Source organism: Colletotrichum tamarilloi (assembly GCF_030869305.1).
Source record: "Colletotrichum tamarilloi strain Tom-12 chromosome Unknown Scaffold_1.1, whole genome shotgun sequence".
Classification (NCBI taxonomy): domain Eukaryota; kingdom Fungi; phylum Ascomycota; class Sordariomycetes; order Glomerellales; family Glomerellaceae; genus Colletotrichum; species Colletotrichum tamarilloi.
Genome location: NW_026849384.1, coordinates 1,349,536 through 1,368,080, shown reverse-complemented (window position 1 = coordinate 1,368,080; position 18,545 = coordinate 1,349,536). Strand labels below are relative to the sequence as shown.

Here is an 18,545-nt window from a genome sequence, read left to right as displayed (position 1 = left end):
CCTTTATCGCGACCTGTGAAGGTGCCGATCACCTGGATACACTGCGGCAGCAAAAAGGAGGCATGGAACGGAGAAAACAGTACGTGGCGGCGGGTGATCTTCCTCTCTCAACACACCTTTTTTGGTCCTTCAAAGAATGATACCCCCCGCTCCCCATGACGGACCGGGATGCGACAGCATATCTTAGACGCAACATAAACATAATGAAGCAATGAGTACGAGCAGCCATGCAAAACCAGTCAAAATGTGAGATATGAAGTGAGGCGCCGGTGACATGCTGACCTGAACGGGGTATGGCCATGTCTCTCACCGTTAACAGGGGCTTGAGAACAAGGGATGCCAGGCGATGTAATTACTGTTCAGCAGACAACCTTGGTCCCCATGAGCAGCAGTGGGCTCTATCTACACAGTACAATGACAGGCCTTGGACTTCATTCCGTCCCATCTCCTTCCTGTCAATCTGCCGTCAGGCATCTGACAATCAATACCCAAAACTGGTTCGCCGCGGAAGTGGGCGCGTCGATCTGGCGGAATGATGCTCAACGGCAGGAGGTTATCACGATCGTCCGGAGCCGGGGTCAACCTTGCGCCCCGTCCATCCGCACCGGACAAGTACGGAGTAGATGGCCAGTCCCAAGCGGGGATATGCCCATGGCACCTTTTCCTGCCAGCGACGAGCCAGACTTTGTTGGAATTTGGGGGCAACATACGGGGACAGGATAGGACGCACCCGGGTTGGGGATGCTTGGGGTTCCGGGGCTGGGCTTGTTCGTCTATCCCGTTTTCCCCGTCGCTCGCGTATAGAGCTTGTGGGTTTTATGCACGTGTTTCTCTGACGTGGCAGAGAGCTGGACGGTTGGCGCTTGCTCTTTACTTTAATGTGAGGGATGTGAGATGTCGCGGGGGCCGTGGGGGAAAGGGAATGGAGGGGAGAAAGGATCCTTCTTGGCTTGTCACGATGGACGAATGCAGAGAAGGGGAGGGGATGCTCAGTTGTTGTAAATGGTGATAATCGCATCACGCCCTGCTCTGATATCACGATGCTCTTCATTTTGATGCCATGTCTTTCCGCTTGAGTCCTGACGTTCGATTTTCTGTATTTCATATTTTTCTTTTAAATAATACTATGCCATCCTGTTGTTGAGACCTCCCATCCCATGCGTCTATACCTCGTAACAAATCTTGGCCTTTCCGTCATCGACTTCCCCATTGTGTAGATACATCGCCAACACCACAAAGGAGGTGTGGAGAAGCAAGGCGAGCAACGCTGCAAGCTCCGCCACGCCAGGGCACCTCCTTGCTTGCATTCAAGATCGAGAGAGTCAAGAAGCTAACAACTTCCTTGGCCGAAGCAAGAGAAGCTTGTGAGGCGCCGCGGCGCGCCTCACTCATCGCTCTCGGCGGCCGCTTCCCAGTCATCGGCGACAGAGTCTTCGACGACCTTCTTGCGCGCCAGCTTGGAGAAGCTGACGAAGCCGCTGGCGGGACGCGCGTCGGCGGCGGGCTTGGGCGCAATGGTCCTACGCTGTGCCGCGGCGCGGCCGACGACGGCGTTCCAACCGCCGCTGCTGCCGTTTGCCGACGTTCCCTCGCGGCGGAGGACGTTGAGGTTCGCGTCGGCGTGGACCATTGTCACGGCTGCGGCGATGCCGTCCTTGGTTACGGTCCGCGCGACGAGGGGTTTCAGGGACGCGAGAGAGGACTCGATGGCCGAGGGGGTAGTGCCCCAGGAGGTGACGGGGACCGCGCGGATGAGGATTTCCTCTGACGGGAGGAAGGCGGTAGTGAAGGAAAGGGTGTTAAAGGCCTTTAGATGGTTGGCGAGGGCGGACTCGACCTCGTCAATGGTCAGGCCGAAGCGCGGAGCCGAGAGGAGTAGGGCGTTGAAGGGCTCTGGTGCCGACGCTGCGGCGGCCGCCGAAGACGATGCTGCAGCTGCGGCTGCTGCTGTCTTGGCTGCGTCGGTGCGAATCTTGACGCACTGAGCCAGTGTCTTCTTCGGTGCGGCGACGAAGCGCGGTGTCTTGAAGATGGAGACGTGACGGTGCGGCTCTGGGTCCTGGCTCTCCGAGTCGAAGCCGAAATCCTCGGCAAGAGCGTGCAAGAAGGCGCGCTGGAACGAGGGCATAGGCTTGAAGCGCAGACGCTTCTCGGAGGCTTCCGAGGCGAAGACGCGGAACTCACGCTCCTGGTTCTGGGCCCAGGTGTGAGAGAGCTCACGGAAGAGCTTGAGCGTCGTGTCCGAGTACGGAATGTGGTCGTCGTTGTGATCCGGATCGACATTGAGGGCGACAGCAAGGCGCTGGTTGCGCTGGAGGCGAAGGCACTCGTCGTCACACTTTAGGATGTCGCGATCCGGAGTTGGGTTGGTCTTGGTAGCCATACACTTCACCTCCTTCTTGCGGTGCTGACAGTCACAAGTGACAAAGGTCTTGCTCTGGCATGGTCGGTCTTCCTTGCATGGATAGGGGGCGTGGCATGAGTCCTGGCACGAGTGGTCGCAGGATCTGCGAGTCTTGCCGCAGGATTGGGCGCAATGAGAGCCAGGAATATCAGCGTCTTCGCATTCGCCAGGACGGTGACACTCCTTCCTACATGTGTGAGTTCTGTCATCTAGTCAGCACATGCGATGGATGCTGTAGTAGAGTCAATATCACTTACCCGCACTTGAGCTTCTTCCCACACGGCAGACCACAACGAGCCTCCTCCAGCCAGCAAGGCCGGTTCTTCATCCTCTGCTTGCCGCAGATGCACGCTTTCTCTACCAAGAAAGGACACTTGGGACAATCGACATCGTCGGGGTGGCAGTTATGCTTCACCGTGGGGTGGCCGCAAGGAGGTGCTCTTCTGCAGTCGAATCGGCATTCAGGAGGCCTGGTCCCGCACGGCTGTGGAGGTTGCAGGACAGTCCTGCCGCAGGCACAGCTGATCTCCTCGAAGACGGCTTCGAGGCAGCTTGGGCAGGGCCCAGCATGGCAGATTTGCGAGCACTGGTGAGTTCCACACTTCAGTGTCCTACCGCACACGCGGAGGCAGATGTGTTCCGCCTCAACCTCGTCCGGAGCCTGCTGCTGTCTATGCTTCCTCTTGGCGGCCTGTCTCTCCATTGCCTTCTTCTCCCCAGGACAGCAGCGCTCTCCACACTTGTGACGACTGCAGTTCAGCTGGGCCTGGCAGACCTTGAAACACATTGGAGTTGCAATCTCTCCCTGATGGCAGAGGGTCTTGCTCACAATGCGGGTGCATCGACAAGAAATGTCCTGCTTCTGGAAGCATGTGTTACAAGGACCGGTATGGCACGTGTCCATGCATTGGTGGCCGCAAGAAAGAATCTTGTCGCATGTCTTCTTGCAGTGAGGGATCTTGTCCTGACAAGACTGTCTTGGTTGTTCGAGAAGCTCTTCCAACGGTGTCTTGCCACAGGGGCAGTGAACAATAACATCTGGAGCCGACGGGCAGTGTGCCGGCACTTCGTCCTGCGAATGACAGGTCTTCTCACAATCGTGCAAACCACAGTCGTATTTCCTCCCACAAGTCGCTCCGCAGTCGAATGAGCCGTCGAACCAGCTATCCTCAGAAACATCCTTGGAATCCGAGCTGGAAACCTGGCCATAGTTAAATGACATCTGAAGGTCGTCGCGGCGATCGCAGGGAATCTCCTTGTGCTCTTTGCCACAGTAGCATCTTGCCTGTACAGGAATCTCGCAGCTACCACACAAGCCAGAGTGGCAAGGAGTAGCGCAGAAGTGCTCGCCGCAAGGTAGCAAGTCTCCGCAAATCTCTTTGCAACTCCATCCGTTTCCATAGTCTGTCTCGGTGCAACGCTTCGTCACTTCGTGTTTGCCACAGAAGCAAGACTGTGTTGGGCCCATGAGGGTGCATGGCGGGCATGGGCCGGCGTGGCATTCGAGAGGGCATGGATGCGGGCATGTTGCTCTGGGCTTTGAGCAAGTCTGTCCGCAAGAGTGGGGAGGAAGACCAGGAACATTTCGAGGGTTGATGTCCTTCCCGCACCAACAGTGGTAAGCGCTCGGCTCCTCAGTCAAACTAGAATTGCAGCCGGGGCAGCGCCAAGAGCGCGTGTCGTCGTCCTTCTTCAGTTGGCTCGTGAACCACTTCTTGACGCAAGACAAATGTAGCACCGTCCAGCACAGCCCGCAGGACCATACGCGAGATGGCCGCAATACTTCACTGGAGCAAATGACACACTCGTACTGGCCATTGCTGATGTCCTCATGGATGCGCGTGGGTAAATCTGCGGCTACAGATTTTGGTGCCAGTGGATACTGAGGCTTCTTTTGCTTCGGCGCAGGTTGTTTTCTGGTGATATCATTCAGCCCAAGTTTCAGGATTTGGTGAGAATGAACATACCCTCTGTGGACAACAGGCTGCCCAGGAACGAAGTCCGGGGCATCCGCACTCAGCCCCTGTGCATCCGACGCATTTGGATCCGCGGCAGTCGTAAGGCTGCCTCCAAATGTTCGCTGAGTTCCTGATACCGTACCACCGCGGACCGCTCCACCTCGCCGGCCGCCCCGATTACCGCCGCGGCCACGGCCCCTCCTCCCCGAGCTCGCTGGCTCGGATTCGGGTGCATTTTCGGTTGAGGCTTCGGGAGCCGGTGCTGGCTGTGCTTGATTCCGGGGCTGGGGGTTGGCATTCCTGCCGCCACCTCGCCGGCCACCACGGCCGTTGCCTCCTTCTCCTCTCCCTCTCCCTGATCTGCCTCGACGGCTTGGCTGAGAACTTCCTCCGGCTGACGAGCCCGCTTGAGTCTGCGTCTGGGTTTGGGTCTGCGTTGGACCAGCGTCCGACATGTCTGGTAATCTAACTAGGGTGATGATATGATGAGGAGTTGATGAAATTGTGATTGCGCTTTTTGAAATACAGCGTCTTCGAACAGGTGCTGCCAGATTAGGCAACGAAAGTGAATCAAGAGGCCTCGCGCTCTCGCAAGAAAAGGAGAACTTGAAAGGAATGAAAGTGAACAAAGATCTAGGATCCTACTTCCACTCGGTACCCGGACCTGGGGAGGCGACTTTAAAAGAGAATCCGCAGCAGAGAAAGGGCAAGACTCCGTTCGAGTGAAGTCGCTGGGGCGGACTTAAGCGTTCGGATGGGTGGACCCGCTAAAATATTGGGAGAAGGTCCCTTCCGGGCTTGGAGCCGACAGGTGTGGCGAGACTGCCACTCTTCGTCCGCTGTAAGGCTGACAAAACAAGCAGGAGGTCACCACCTACCGTACCGTAGGCAAAGCCCGGGCCAGTCACTATGAGTCACCATCAATCGTTCCTGCGGCTCGGCTCTGCCACCAGCTAAGACAAATCTTAAGTTTGACTCAATGATTGATTATATTGTGCAGACTGCGGTCATGTTTTGTGCAGCTTTAGACCGCTTTGGGATATGCACCGCTATCTTGACGCTGGTTGAAGATCTTATTTCGTTGCAAGGTAAATGGCCTCAGTGGATACGGTGCGTACCTACCTCTGCACCTTACACCTTGCACCTCACAAGTCGAAATTGAGTTGATACTTGTCTGGTTGCTCACTTGTCAAATGTAGAATTCTCAAGACACGGCGGTTCTCGAGACTTCGACAGTTCTCAGAGCGGGCTCACAGATCTAGATTATCTTTTCTTTTTGTATGTCGTCGCTCTGTTATACTCTCTGGACAACGGCTCCCGCGAAGCCCTTGATAGGTTTGTAAAACAGCTCAAGGCTTCAACCGCGTCGATGGTTTAGTGGTAAAATTCTCCGTTGCCATACAGCAGCGTCGGGGAGCCGGGGGTTCGATTCCCCCTCGACGCATCTTTTTGTTTTTGACCCATTTAGTCAGGTCAAAAGAGTGCTTGCTATCTTGTCAATAGGAGTCATGTTTATCGACCCTTGCCAGTAATATCTGTTTGGAGAGGCTGGTTAGCCGTATTTTCTTGATGCATGGGTGAGTGAGAAGGCAAACATCGTCATGATGTGAATGAACCGCGGCTTCAACCAGCTCCGCGTCTACTAGATCTGATTTCTGCTTCAATCCAGGATGCTACGCTTGAGCGGTACGTTGTTCGATACTTAAGGCGTGTGAATGACGTGGTCAGTATTGACATGGTCCTACTCGGTCAGTCGAAAACGTTCCGATGTCCTCAGTCGACTTACCTTAGATTATGACTGAAGAATTTACTAAATTTGAGGTGTCCAATGGAGTAGGCTTGTTCTCAGAGCCAGCAGTGAGCAGTAAATCAGGCGGCGCGTGGAAAGAAGAGCGTGTCCTGTCCATGTGTGCAGCACGCAAGAAACTTCACGAGACGGGACATAATTACAGACCATTATCAACTCTCACAATCGAAACCGCCTGACCGATGGGATGGATCTAGAATCTGGCAAACTCAACAGCACGACGGAATGGGAGGGGCAGATCGGGGGCCCAGGCCTGTCGCTATCTCTGTGCATCACGACGAAATCAGGTGAAGACTCCGGTCCCCTTGGCGCCCTCGCTTCTAGGGTTGCGCGGAGAGCCAGTATTCTGATTCGCCTGTGCCTTGGTCCATATCCACATGAGAATCCCTGTAAGTGAGCAGTGAAGGCAGCATCGCCGTCGACGTGCATGATGCAGGTTGGTTTGCTCTGTTGGTTTGGGGAGTTCCAAAGCCAAAGACGAAGATTGGAAATGATTGACCTCTCAGGCGTCTGTCCTTCGTCACAAACCCCCCAAGAAATTCCGTTCTCAACATTTCATCTATTTATACCTGTAATACATTTTTTAAACGAACATTCGTTAAGAGACCACCGGACGGTTCCTGATTGATCTTACAATATTTAGCGTCGCCGATGCTGCAGTATACAAGCAACTCCGCATCTCACATCATCCTTCTTGCTCAGTCTCCCGGGCACTCGCGATGTGGGAGACATATCAGGTCATCGCTGCCGATAATGGGGTATGGACTCCTCTCCATTGGTCTCATAAGAGATGTAAGACTGACGCAGAAGGGCAGCAAATAGACGAACGCTCTGAAATTGAGGTTAGCCTTGGCACATCGCCACACCCAAAGGCATGATTTTAAAGGCATGATTTTAATGGCATCGCAGAGCATCGCCTCATCTAGTATGAGCATCAGCCAATCGATCCTAGGATACCGAATCGAGAATGGCAGGACTTACCACCGATATAAAGATGGCAGTAAGCTAGCTTCCGTGTCTTCACATAGCACAATGGTGTATCAGCTCCCCGGTTGACAACTATGTGATCAGAATATGTACTCCCAAATGATGAGATAGAGAGCGACAGACTAGGTTTGCTTGACGGCTCACTCCTTTTCTGCAATCGCTTAACATACGAATTAGACATGCAGCACGAGATATTCACATATACAATCGGCGATAAACTGGGACGGGCCCCGCCATGCGACGAAGATGCCAAGATCGGGCGTGTCCTCGACGTGGGGACTGGTACCGGCATATGGGCCATCGACTTTGGCGAATTGCATCCTGAAGCTGAGGTATTTTAACCATTCATACATCTCTCATGGCCGGCTCCTTACCCAGACGCTGCAATCAGGTCTATGGTGTAGATCTTTCGCCCAACCAGCCAGAATAGTAAGAGAGCCAGCGGGTGTCAGATGACGGCGTCTCGTTGATACTGACATGTCCTTCGAATACAGTGTGCCGGAAAATGTGAGGTTTGAGATCGACGACGTGGACGAAGACTGGACATACTCAAAACCATTCGATTATATCCACAGTCGGTTCATGACAGGTGCCATTAACAACTGGAGAAAGTTTTTCGAATCCGCTTACGAGTAAGATTTCGCTCTCTTTTGCCCTTCTTCATTCCCTCGAGAACAGCGATGAGTAATGACAGCCTTCGCGTTGCTGAATAGCCATCTTAACCCCGGCGGGTGGTTCGAGGTCCAAGATGCCGACATCAACCCTCAGTCCGACGACGACACCTTTCCAAAGGACTGCGCATTAGCAGAATACGTACAACTCCTCCAATCTGGCGCCGAAGCCGCTGGCTGTTCCTACGTTGATATACCAGCGCTAGCGGGCCTCATGACCGAGGTTGGTTTCGTGGACGTCTCGATTCAGATGTACAAGTGGCCCATCAATGGGTGGCCAAAAGAAGATAGGTCAGTATAATGCACAAACGACGCCCCCAAAGCATCCATCTTTCACTAGCAAATGGACCTTTGTTAGGGCTCGAGTACTAAGGACGATATCAGGTATAAGAAATTAGGCCTCTGGACACAGGAGAACTTCAGCAGTGCTCTCCAGGGGTTATGTATGGCTCTTTTTACGCGCGTCCTTGGGTGGTCGAGAGCGAGGGTCGAGGGCTTCCTTATTAATGTGCGCCATGATGTGAGGAATAGGGATTTCCACGCTTACTTTCGAATGTGAGTTGCGAGCCAGCCCTCATGGTAGCCACTTTACGTCAGCTCACTAACGATTGTTTGCAAGATACTGCATCATAGGTCGAAAGCCGTAGAAGGGTGAATTAAAACACATCTGTTTGGATAGATATCACCAGCAAGAAGAAGACTGTGTGTATAGGAGGTATTACATTTACACAGCCGCAAGGCAAGACTTAACATTTCTTTCCTGCATTCAAGATAAACATTCTGCTTGCCTCATCTTCATGACTACAGTTCCAAAGACGTGAAAAGGTAGGCTACTGTGCGCCACAGAATTCCTGAAAGTTACGAATCTCGACACCTAGACTTTAGGAAAGATTGGCGTACTAATGGTCCGTTGACTCAAGATCAGGGGCATGCGACGCAATATGCGCAAACCAATACCGCAATGTCCCTAGAATACAACTTTTACCTGACAAAGTACCGAATCCTATGCGAATGGCTTTAATCTGAAAGCCGGCAATTGGACAGTGGGTTCAGAAAGGTTCGTTTGTAGCGAAAACAAGACTTGATTCCAATGACTTGCTGGAGGTGTTGGGAGTATATCCCGAGTTGTGTCCAGAGACAATATACATCAATGTGGCCCCCACGCGAAATGAACTTTGGCAATCGACCTGGACTTGCCTCAGCAATCATCGGAGGAGTTTCCCTCAGTAGACAGAGCTTCTCGTTTGGGTGCCCATGTTTATCTCAAATGCAGGCTGGTGGATTGGTGACTGTCCGGGCCGGGGGCCTCAGACGGGGCATCTGATCTGGTTGGCAAGGGGTCCGGGGAGCGCGGGATGTGTTCGTCCTCCTTCCACAAATTGCTTCCCGAGCAATCGCAAAAGTTGCGGCGGGTACAGAAACCGTGAACCCTCATTCGCTTGAGCGCTTTTGAGCTCCACATTGTGACGCGAAAGCAGGGGAAAGAGACATCTTGCCAGTCGCTGTTGGTTGCATGTCTTCAGGCCAAGGAAAGAGGGGTCGCAGATGCAGAGTTGACCGGTCAGGTCTCTCGTCACAAAAAGCAGAGACCTCCCCGTCAGGGTTTATCTTGCTTTCCGGGAGGTTTTTTTTCTTCTTTCATAGCCGGCGCCGAATTCAAACGTTATTCAAGTCTTTTGCCTCATTGTTGGGCCCAGAAACAAGCAATTCAAGAGATAGAACGTAGGCCCTTACTCCCACCGGAACCAACAAACCCTGTTACGGGACAGACTTTACGACCGATCACGACGCGACAATGGCTGAAGTTGACCACGAAGTCGAAATCGCCGCTGAGGTACTTCTTGGATTGTTCAATTCATGTGGTAGAGAAACTTAAATTCCTATAGGAATCCGATCACAGTGGATCTGAACTCGGTGAGGTATGTTGGATCGTAGGGCCCACAAGAACCATGCCTCCAGCCAGCATGATCGAGACAAGAGCGCGAAGAGTTTTGGTCTTTGAACTAATGCAGTTCAATCGCATAGAGCGTGGCATCTTCGACGACCAGTCTCAGTGCCTCCATTCTTGAATACCGGATTGAAAATGGCCGGACATATCACCGATACAAGGACGGAAGTGAGTTTAAACTTGCCAGATGACGAGACCCGAGGACTGAATGTACTAACCAATCTTTATCTAAACAGAGTATGGCATGCCTAACGACGAAACGGAGGCGGAACGGCTAGGTACGCTGCAGTGTTGCAAAGTTCCACTGCCGATTTGCTCTTTCTAACAGGTTGGTCTAGACTTCCAGCATGATATTTGCGTCTACACGTTCGACGATAGACTTGGAATGGCGCCGCCATGCGATGATACCGCAAAGGTCGGGCGAGTGCTTGACATTGGAGCTGGAACTGGAAGCTGGGCTATGGATTTCGGTGACTTACACCCTGAGTCCGAGGTACGCTGCAGCATGACCCATGTTTACCTCAATGAAGCGGGAAACAGCTTGAGATCTAACTTAATATTCAGGTACTGGGCGTTGACCTCTCGCCTGTGAGGGCGGATTTGTATGAGATTTCCTCGCTCTAAGCACATCAATTCTTTTTTTAAGCTAATGAAATGGTTACAGCGTACCTCCGAACGTCAGGTTCGAGGTTGACGATGTCGAGGAAGAGTGGACTTATTCTCAGCCTTTTGAGTATATCCACAGCCGATTTATGACCGCAGCTGTTGACGACTGGGATGTATTTATCAAGAGATGCTACGAGTGAGTTACGCAATTAGAGCTGTACTTTCTTTTGAGCTCCCTGTACTGATTGAAGTAGCAATCTTACCCCTGGTGGATACCTGGAACTTCAAGAAGCCGATGTCATGCCCAAGTCTGACGACGACCTCTTGCCCAAAGACTCTTCAATTGTCAAATACGTCAATATGTTGCATGAGGCTTCCGAAATTACGGGTCGCAAATTTATTGAGGCGCCTCCGCTGAAGAACAAGATGATTGAGGCTGGCTTCGTCGACGTTGAGCTCCGCGTCTTCAAGTGGCCTCACAACACCTGGCCCAAGGATGAGAGGTACCCCACTCACTGAAGCAGTGTGAACACACATGAGGAAAGAAGGACAAGGCTAATAGAACCGACTAGGTATAAGAAGCTCGGCTTATGGACGCAGGAGAACTTCGGCTCTGCGCTCGAAGCCTTGTGCATGGCCGCCTTCACCCGCGTGCTCGGCTGGACGCGCGACGAGGTCAACGTCTTCCTCATCGACGTTCGGAATGACCTCAAGAACAAGAGCTACCATGCGTATTGCCCGGTGTAAGTACCCTATTTTTATCATGCTGCTTCGGGGTGCTGATAAGAGAGAACAGCTACTGCATCACTGGTCGCAAGCCGGAGAAGGAAAAGACCCCGCCGGTTCCTCAGGAGGAGACGGAGGCAGAGGACGGAGCGTAATGATGATGCGAAGTCAGTGGCTCTCGGCTGCTGGCGGATTTCTGTAGTCCTAGGTAAAAGGAACCTCTTGGTTATTGAGAATATGCTTCTGTCCTACAGGCTACCCCCACGTGAAACGATTTGGATCTCTCGCAGCCGTTATGAATGAATCGATTGACGTAAAACATACAGCGAGATTCATACCAACAATCTGCCCCGCAGCTTTCGAGGCGAAACAACCTGTTGGCCTGACGTTGATCGGGAACCAGCGGCTATGAGAACCGATAGTAGGAATTCCGATTCATGACCGCGCGGTAATAATACCAACAAGGCCAAAGGCAATGCCAAGTTGGCAATCTTGACAGAAAGAATATTGAAGCCAATGTAGTGCTTGCATCCGGATGGGGGGCTGAGGCGGCAGGATGTTGGAGGACAAGCGCGCCAAGGGTAATTTAGATGCGCCGCAGTGGACTGCCACCAACACGACTGAGATGATGCCCTGGTCCATCTCCCGACGGTGCCTGCGGAGGCCCTGTCAAGTTAAGGTAGGCAGCCGTTCGAATCCCCTCGGAAAAGCAAAGTAACTTGGCGTTAGTGTTAGTTTCTTAAAAGCTTAAAGGAGCATGTCATTTCAAGCATTCGTGAAAGAGGAGAAAGGAGGAGACGCAAGATGAAGCTAGAACAAATATTGGACTAGGAAGCGCTTTGTGAACCGACACTGGGAACCGGTCCCCCGGCTCAGCCAACCCAGTCCCCGGGGTTACGGGTGCCTAGAAAGGTAGAAGCTCTAGCGGTTTGGCCCAGCGTGCTGTCTCTCATCCCCCCCGGCGTATCTCCGCTTTTCCGTGCGGTGCTGCGGTGAAAAGGCCCGGCGAAGTTCGCTGCGGCACTGCCACTTCCTGCTGTTTCCCCACCCGAAAATAAGCAGAGCACCCGCCAAACTTCTACCGCCGTTTCTAAACTTAGAACCTTTTGGCGGTAGGCAGGATGCAGACACGGCCACACTATGGACACTGCTATACCTGTCACCAACAAGCCTTGCCTGCCTTACCGACTATCTGGTAGATCTTGGAGGATCGTTGGGAGATTGTAATGTTATACTATCGGAACCTGTGTATTTGGAGCTCATGACCACGATGCTTGCTGCAGCATATAACCACGGTGGTACCGCCATCAACGATGTAGGTGGGTGTTGTTGCTGCACCTCCCATCCTCTAATACTCATCGACCTCGAACGAGTGTGATACTCGCTCTAAAGAGTCTAACTTGATGCCCGTCTCGATCTCATCTTGACACCAAAATCACTTACACCGACGCATCATCACCAACAACATCACACCGACCGGCATGACTTCATCACCCTGCACGCTCGCGACGTGCGACGTCTCCGACAGCCCGTACGGCTACCGCCCAGCACTAACAGGCAGCGCCGTCTTCGCCACCGTCTCGGCCCTCTGCCTCGTCGTCAACGGCGCCGTCGCCGCCCGCTCAACACAACGACACGCAACAACCCCCTTCTCCGTCATCGTGACCCTCGCCTGCGTGCTCGAGTTGCTCGGCTGGGTGGACCGCATAGCCGGCTGGAGCGATCCGTGGGCTGTGTACCCTCTCCTGCAGAGCAAGGCTCTGCTCACCATTGCCCCCATCTTTGTGACTTCAAGGTACGTCTAAGTTCTTCTGTGGAACCGTGCCAGTCTCTACAAAAATTCTGAATCCGATTCTGATTCTCTGTTTTGCAGTATCTACGTCTGCCTCGCACCAATGGTCCGGATACTAGGCACAGAACACTCCTTCATCAAGCCAGAGCTCTACACTACCATTCTCCTCCCGCTAGACGGCCTTGCCCTCCTCCTACAAATCGTAGGCCTCGGCATCGGCTTTCAAAACGTGCCGTACACCCTCTCACCCCAGGACTCGTACGCACCCAACGACGTGGGCGCGAAAATCGTCTTGGCTGGGCTGGCCGTCCAGTTCGCGACCCTAGTCGCCGCGGGCTTGTCCCTCGCCTTCATCCTCCTCCGCGCAGCCCGGTCCTACCACCAGTACGGCTACACCACCTTCCACCGAGACGTGGGCTACGTACCTCTGACGGGCCGCTTCCGCATCTTCGCCGGCGCGGTGCCGTCAGCCATGGTCGTCTTGTTCGGCAGGATGTGTTTCAGGGTCGCCGAGTACGCAGAGGGCTTTCGGGGCCCGCTGGCGAGGGGAGGCGGAGAGGGACTGTTTCTCGGTCTCGAGGGGTTTCTTATCGGGTACGCGCTCTTGGCGATCGTGGGGTGCCACCCAGCGTTGTTTCTAAAGGATGGGAAGATGGTTTCGAGGATCGAGTCTGAGCCGTTTGTCGGTATTGATGGTGTTGGGAGTACTGGTGGGAACGGCGATCACGAGAGGGATTTGGAGGAGCTCAGCAAGGTGTACCAGAGGCATCACGAGGAGGAGCAGAGGTTGTCGAGGTTTGAGCGTGCTTAAAGATGATACCCCCGTTTTAAAAGTAGCGTGCGTTGATAATATCTGGTTCATGATTAAGGAACCTAGTCGAATTTACAGTTTACATATTTTCACTCTGCTTTTGAATTTCTAAGACTTCCCGCTCATAATGGAAACTTGCAACATTTACCGCATGTCTTAATTATAAATCAAATGATCTGCAAACCGGCAGGAAGTCTCAGTAGCTCACGTAGGAGAATAGTTTAATCGCAGTGTCTAACATAAATGGCGGAACTGCAACTAGATTGCACACTGTGTCTCAGTAGGTTAGCGTCTACAAAGTGAGAGTCGGAAATCTTCACTCAGCATGTCAACAACAAAGTAGTTAGTCATTGCTACAATTAGTAGCTCAGTACATTTTATGAACATTTTCTACGTATAATCAAGTCTTTTGAACGAGGTTCGACAATTATGTAAGTCATCAACTGTACAAGCTTATAAACATGATGGAGCTCTAGTAAGCTCTCCAGACACGGTAGTATTGACAATGGGGTCTCGACTTCTCGGCTCGCACATACCTCGGCAACTGGGGTCAATTCCTCCATACAGAAAGTGTATCCGTCGTCTTATTCTGCAACTCGATCAACACGCATGCGGGAGGGGGCAGGTCTGACAGAACGACTTTACTCAGACCACAAAGTCCACACTTACTGGGACTTTGGGCGCTAACATGATTGGTCTCGAAACGCGATGCCCAAGATCGTCAATAGTGCTTACACGTTGAAAGATGACCGAGATCCACATCGGACGCCTCACCCGCCAAGGCAATATCACTCTGACTAAATAGACACGGAAATCCATATAAGATGCCAATTGCCATTGCGCAATGGAGCTCGTAGAAACATGAACTTTCATCTCTCTCGTAATCTACTCAGACTTGCTTTCCTCTGTTTGCATAGAAAAGTCTAGACCAAACCATAGCATCCTCCCACAATGTCCAGCAAACCCGTCATCGTACTCACCCCGGGAGCATGGCACTCGCCAGAGCACTTCCGAGACCTCCGCGACGAGCTACACACAAGAGGCTGGGAGACCCGCGGCGTGAGACATCACTCCGTCGGCTCTGAGCCGCCAAACAAGGGCTTATACGACGACGCGGCCGCCACCGCTGCCGTGCTGCAAGAGCTCGCCGAACAAGGTCGGCAGATCGTCCTGGTCGCTCATTCATACGGCGGTCTCGCGGCGGCCGAAGGCGCAAAAGGGTTTGGGATCAAACAGAGAGCCGCGGAGGGCAAGCCTGGCGGCGTAATTACACTTATGTACCTCGCTGCGTTCGTGGGGCAGAAAGGGCAGAGCATCTTGAGCATGACGGGCAATGTGTATCCCCCGTGGACGAGAGTAGAGGTAAGGAACCTTCTTCCCGGTTTCCTTCGAGAGTCTCGATGAGCTGACAACATACGTTAGGACGGCCGGATCCATATCGTGACCGCCGACGACCCCCTCTACGGAGACGTTCCTGCAGAGGCAAGGGAAAAGGCAAAGAGCTTGTTGAAGCATCATACGACCATCTCGTTCGAGGAGACAATAACGTACGAGCCCTGGCATGACATTACCTGTATGTACGTCGGCTGCGAGGACGACCAGGCGATTCCGTACTTTGCGCAGGAGCAGATGCAGCAGCTCCTGGGACCCGAGGCAACCAAGTTGAAGTTGAAGTCTTCGCACTCGCCGTTCCTTTCTGTTCTGTCCGAGACGGCTGATGCTGTTGAGCTTGCTGCGAAGAAGGGGTTGGAGGCTTTATCGGCTTAGACTACACAGCTTCGTTTCGCTGCGGTGGCATACTGTAGCTATGAGTGATGATGAATGAACTCATGTTATTCATCTCCAGTAAACCAGCGCAAAATATAGCCAGTCTGAAGATCAAAGTAGATGATATATGATGGCGCTTGTGCCGTGCTTGTTGCAGCCTTTGATCTAATTTAGATACAGGTTTGGTTGAAGGTTCGTTATAGGTAAGGTTGTCAGCGCAAAGACATCAAAACCATCTCCAAATGCATTCAACGCATGGGCTCCTTCGTACGCGACTATCAAACCCAGCCATGCCATTGTACGATTGTCGTCTCAACTTTACTCTAACATGTGGGAATTCATGTATTACTTTACTCAACTGAATACCAATTTCATTAACACGTGTATTTCTGAACGGGCAATAATTTGAGTGGCATGGAGGTTGTTGCCTAGGTTAGGTAACTGAATGTAGGGCACAATATCTCTCACATAATATATGAGCGTAATGTCCTGCACCCTAAGGGAATAGCTGGACCGGCATGCAGAGAGCAGTAGGCATCCATCAAAAAGGTGAGCGATATCCGCGGTGCCTTGAGAGATAGATGCCCACGAATGGTCGCCTGAAGAAGACGAGTTCCCCAAAATGGGTTGCTGAGATGAGGTAAGGTTGCCGGGATGCACCCCGCCGTGAAACCCCCACCAAAACCCTTTCCAAGGCACCAGCCTGAGTGCACCTTGACGTAGCCAGCCAAGCAGCAGGAACAGCCGGGATCCCGTGTAGTAAACAAAAGCAGGAAAGCAATCAGCCGAAGCATAGGAAGGTATGTAATTACAAGACTGACTACACTTCGACTTACCTTACTTCACCGAAAGACCCCATTCTCACGCATCACCACCGCAGAAGACTGAACCCCATTCATCGGATATAACTACAAACTTGAATCTTTCACCCCGCCGCTACTCAAAACTTCTTTAGCACCACCACACCAATAGACAACCATGGCGCCCCCCTCCCAGCTCACCGTCGCGACCCTCTCCGTCACCAGACTCCTCAAGGAGGAGATCTCGTACGAGAAGGAACTCATCCAGCAAAGAGGCAAGGTCACGACTCTGGAGAACGAGATCAAGGAAGGCAAGCCCGATGAGGACGGAAACCGGGAGTACATGCTCAAGCAGCTGGTAGGTTTTCCCATCCGTCACTTACCATCACCGCTGGAGTTCTCGCTCCTCCGAAGTATCAGTGATTCGTTTTTGCGTGTAACACCCCGGCTGACTGACTTTGGGGGGACTAGAAACTCGCGGTGGAGGAGACGCAAAAGGTGTTCCCCGAGCTGAGAACCCGCGTCGAGGACGCGACCGTCAAGCTGGAGGAGCAGATTGCTCTGGCTGAGAGCGGCGGTGCGTCGCCTGAGGAGCTGGAGACGGCGAGACTTGCACTCGCAAAGGGCAAGGAGGAGAAGACGTATCTCAAAGACGACGTCTCTGCTTAGAGTTATGATTATTTCTTTTTCCCTGCGTTCTGATATCAAAGATGAGAAGAGGTTCGGGATTGCGTTGTGTTAAGGACAGGCGAGCGTCAGAGGCAAGACAGCTGCCTGATTTAATGGGTATCTCAATTGAGGGACTATTCTAGGATCTTCCGAAGCACTTGATTTGTTTAGCTGTCCACCTCCATGCTCTCCGGTGCGTCCACTGTGATTTGAGGCGTATCGCCTCCCGAAGTAAGTTGGGTATCATGGCGGTCATCCATCTCAACGTCCTCTCCCTCTTCAATCTCGCCCTCATCATCATCTTGAGGCTGAGGAGTGCCATTCTGACTCGGGACGGCGCTGCCAGATCGCGAAAAGCCGCCCAGGCCACTCGCTCGAGGCTTGAGACCCTCAGATTGATCCTCCGACTGACCCTCGTGCGCCGACGCCGGTCTCGGCACGGCACCGCTGTCTGGGTGCGGCGTGACGTTGCCGCTAGAGACGTGCCGAGGCGTGTTGCCCCCTCTAGAAGCGTCGCCGTCCTCCTCGCCGTCTTCGTTCATGCCCTCCCGTCTCTCGACCTCCTCCTTCTCGTCGCGGATCTGTCTGCGCAGTTGCATGCCTTCATCCATAATTTTGCTGAACTGATCGCGTCGCTCCCGCCACGTCACCGCATAGGTCTCACTTTCCTTCTCCAGGTCGCGAATCTCCTCCTCGAGCTTCTTCAGGTTCGACTCCTGCTCCCCGCGCGGCCGCAGGCCCTTAGCCATGAGCGCGTTGGCGAGCTTGTCATACTCCTTACGTTGGGCAAGCGTCGCCCTGGCGCCATCCAGCTGTTCGCGCAGCCGCGCGTTGTTGTCTCGGACGTTTTGGCATTCCTCGAGAATGCGTTGCTGGTCAGCTTTGTAGCGTTCGCGCTCGCGTACATTCGCATCGAGGAGGAATTGCAGGCGGGCAATACTGCTATCGAATGCGGCGAAGTCGAGGGTGAGGTCGTCTTTGATCTGATCAATCTCTCGCAGGGTTTGAGCGGTCTTCGTCTCCTCCTTCACCTCAGTATCGGCGTCATTGTCGCCGTTTGCGCCTTCGGGCGGAGGGGTAGGTTGCTGTTTCGAGTGGGCATTTACAATCGTCGAGATGGATGTGAGCCGCTTGGTGATGCGCTTGAAGGGCTTCTCCTCGATGTTGACCAGTCGCGTTTTGTGCAACTCCTGCTCCTCCTTATCATCCAGAAGACCCCAAGTTGACGCCATTTCGCGGGATTGAACTAAGGAAAGCTGTATTGTGTCGCTTGTCGAATTGTAAAAGCTAGATGAGCTTCGACCCTGGGGCTGTGCTGTAGGAGGTCAATTCCTCGCTGGTCCTGCCAATCAGCTCAAGAACAATAAAGCCGTAGTTCTTCTGAGCTGAGTGTTGCAAGATAATGCGATTGATGTGAGCGACAAATCGGATACCACAGTTGACGATGATGAAAATGCAGGACTGAACTCAAAAGGAGCAGCTGTAGAGGAAAAGAAGCTCCAGGTCGTGCACCTTTCTTCTTTCACAGCCTTGCAGTAGCAGGCCAGCAGCCACACATGCCTTGCTTAGCGCAGATTGGTCAGCTACCTCTCAAGCCTT

The 18,545-nt window shown here is 53.0% G+C and overlaps 8 protein-coding genes across 8 annotated transcripts; 5 read left to right on the top strand and 3 right to left on the bottom strand.

Annotated features, from left to right (window-relative positions):
• Positions 1-1,384: 1,384 nt before the first annotated feature.
• Positions 1,385-4,817, bottom strand: CTAM01_00452 (NF-X1 type zinc finger; the record flags this gene model as incomplete). Its single annotated transcript, XM_060516503.1, has 2 exons — positions 1,385-2,606; positions 2,662-4,817. The coding sequence occupies 2 exons, from the start codon at positions 4,815-4,817 to the stop codon at positions 1,385-1,387; spliced, it is 3,378 nt and encodes a 1,125-aa protein (XP_060389129.1).
• Positions 4,818-7,335: 2,518 nt separating this feature from the next.
• Positions 7,336-8,128, top strand: CTAM01_00451 (TAM domain methyltransferase; the record flags this gene model as incomplete). The annotated part of the gene is made up of 4 exons (XM_060516502.1): positions 7,336-7,488; positions 7,548-7,585; positions 7,651-7,788; positions 7,870-8,128. The coding sequence occupies 4 exons, from the start codon at positions 7,336-7,338 to the stop codon at positions 8,126-8,128; spliced, it is 588 nt and encodes a 195-aa protein (XP_060389128.1).
• A 1,494-nt stretch (positions 8,129-9,622) lies between these two features.
• CTAM01_00450 (TAM domain methyltransferase) lies at positions 9,623-11,262 on the top strand (the record flags this gene model as incomplete). Its single annotated transcript, XM_060516501.1, has 10 exons — positions 9,623-9,661; positions 9,714-9,746; positions 9,853-9,943; positions 10,012-10,053; positions 10,114-10,268; positions 10,340-10,377; positions 10,440-10,577; positions 10,636-10,884; positions 10,954-11,124; positions 11,178-11,262. 10 exons carry the CDS (start codon positions 9,623-9,625, stop codon positions 11,260-11,262), a joined length of 1,041 nt encoding a protein of 346 aa, XP_060389127.1.
• Positions 11,263-12,588: 1,326 nt separating this feature from the next.
• Positions 12,589-13,710, top strand: CTAM01_00449 (sphingoid long-chain base transporter RSB1; the record flags this gene model as incomplete). Its single annotated transcript, XM_060516500.1, has 2 exons — positions 12,589-12,902; positions 12,981-13,710. The coding sequence occupies 2 exons, from the start codon at positions 12,589-12,591 to the stop codon at positions 13,708-13,710; spliced, it is 1,044 nt and encodes a 347-aa protein (XP_060389126.1).
• A 951-nt stretch (positions 13,711-14,661) lies between these two features.
• CTAM01_00448 (uncharacterized protein) lies at positions 14,662-15,477 on the top strand (the record flags this gene model as incomplete). Its single annotated transcript, XM_060516499.1, has 2 exons — positions 14,662-15,072; positions 15,133-15,477. The coding sequence occupies 2 exons, from the start codon at positions 14,662-14,664 to the stop codon at positions 15,475-15,477; spliced, it is 756 nt and encodes a 251-aa protein (XP_060389125.1).
• Positions 15,478-15,941: 464 nt separating this feature from the next.
• Positions 15,942-16,271, bottom strand: CTAM01_00447 (uncharacterized protein; the record flags this gene model as incomplete). Its single annotated transcript, XM_060516498.1, has 1 exon — positions 15,942-16,271. One exon carries the CDS (start codon positions 16,269-16,271, stop codon positions 15,942-15,944), a length of 330 nt encoding a protein of 109 aa, XP_060389124.1.
• Positions 16,272-16,455: 184 nt separating this feature from the next.
• CTAM01_00446 (tubulin-specific chaperone Rbl2) lies at positions 16,456-16,946 on the top strand (the record flags this gene model as incomplete). The annotated part of the gene is made up of 2 exons (XM_060516497.1): positions 16,456-16,635; positions 16,749-16,946. 2 exons carry the CDS (start codon positions 16,456-16,458, stop codon positions 16,944-16,946), a joined length of 378 nt encoding a protein of 125 aa, XP_060389123.1.
• A 167-nt stretch (positions 16,947-17,113) lies between these two features.
• Positions 17,114-18,178, bottom strand: CTAM01_00445 (tho complex subunit 7; the record flags this gene model as incomplete). Its single annotated transcript, XM_060516496.1, has 1 exon — positions 17,114-18,178. The coding sequence occupies one exon, from the start codon at positions 18,176-18,178 to the stop codon at positions 17,114-17,116; it is 1,065 nt and encodes a 354-aa protein (XP_060389122.1).
• Positions 18,179-18,545: the final 367 nt, after the last annotated feature.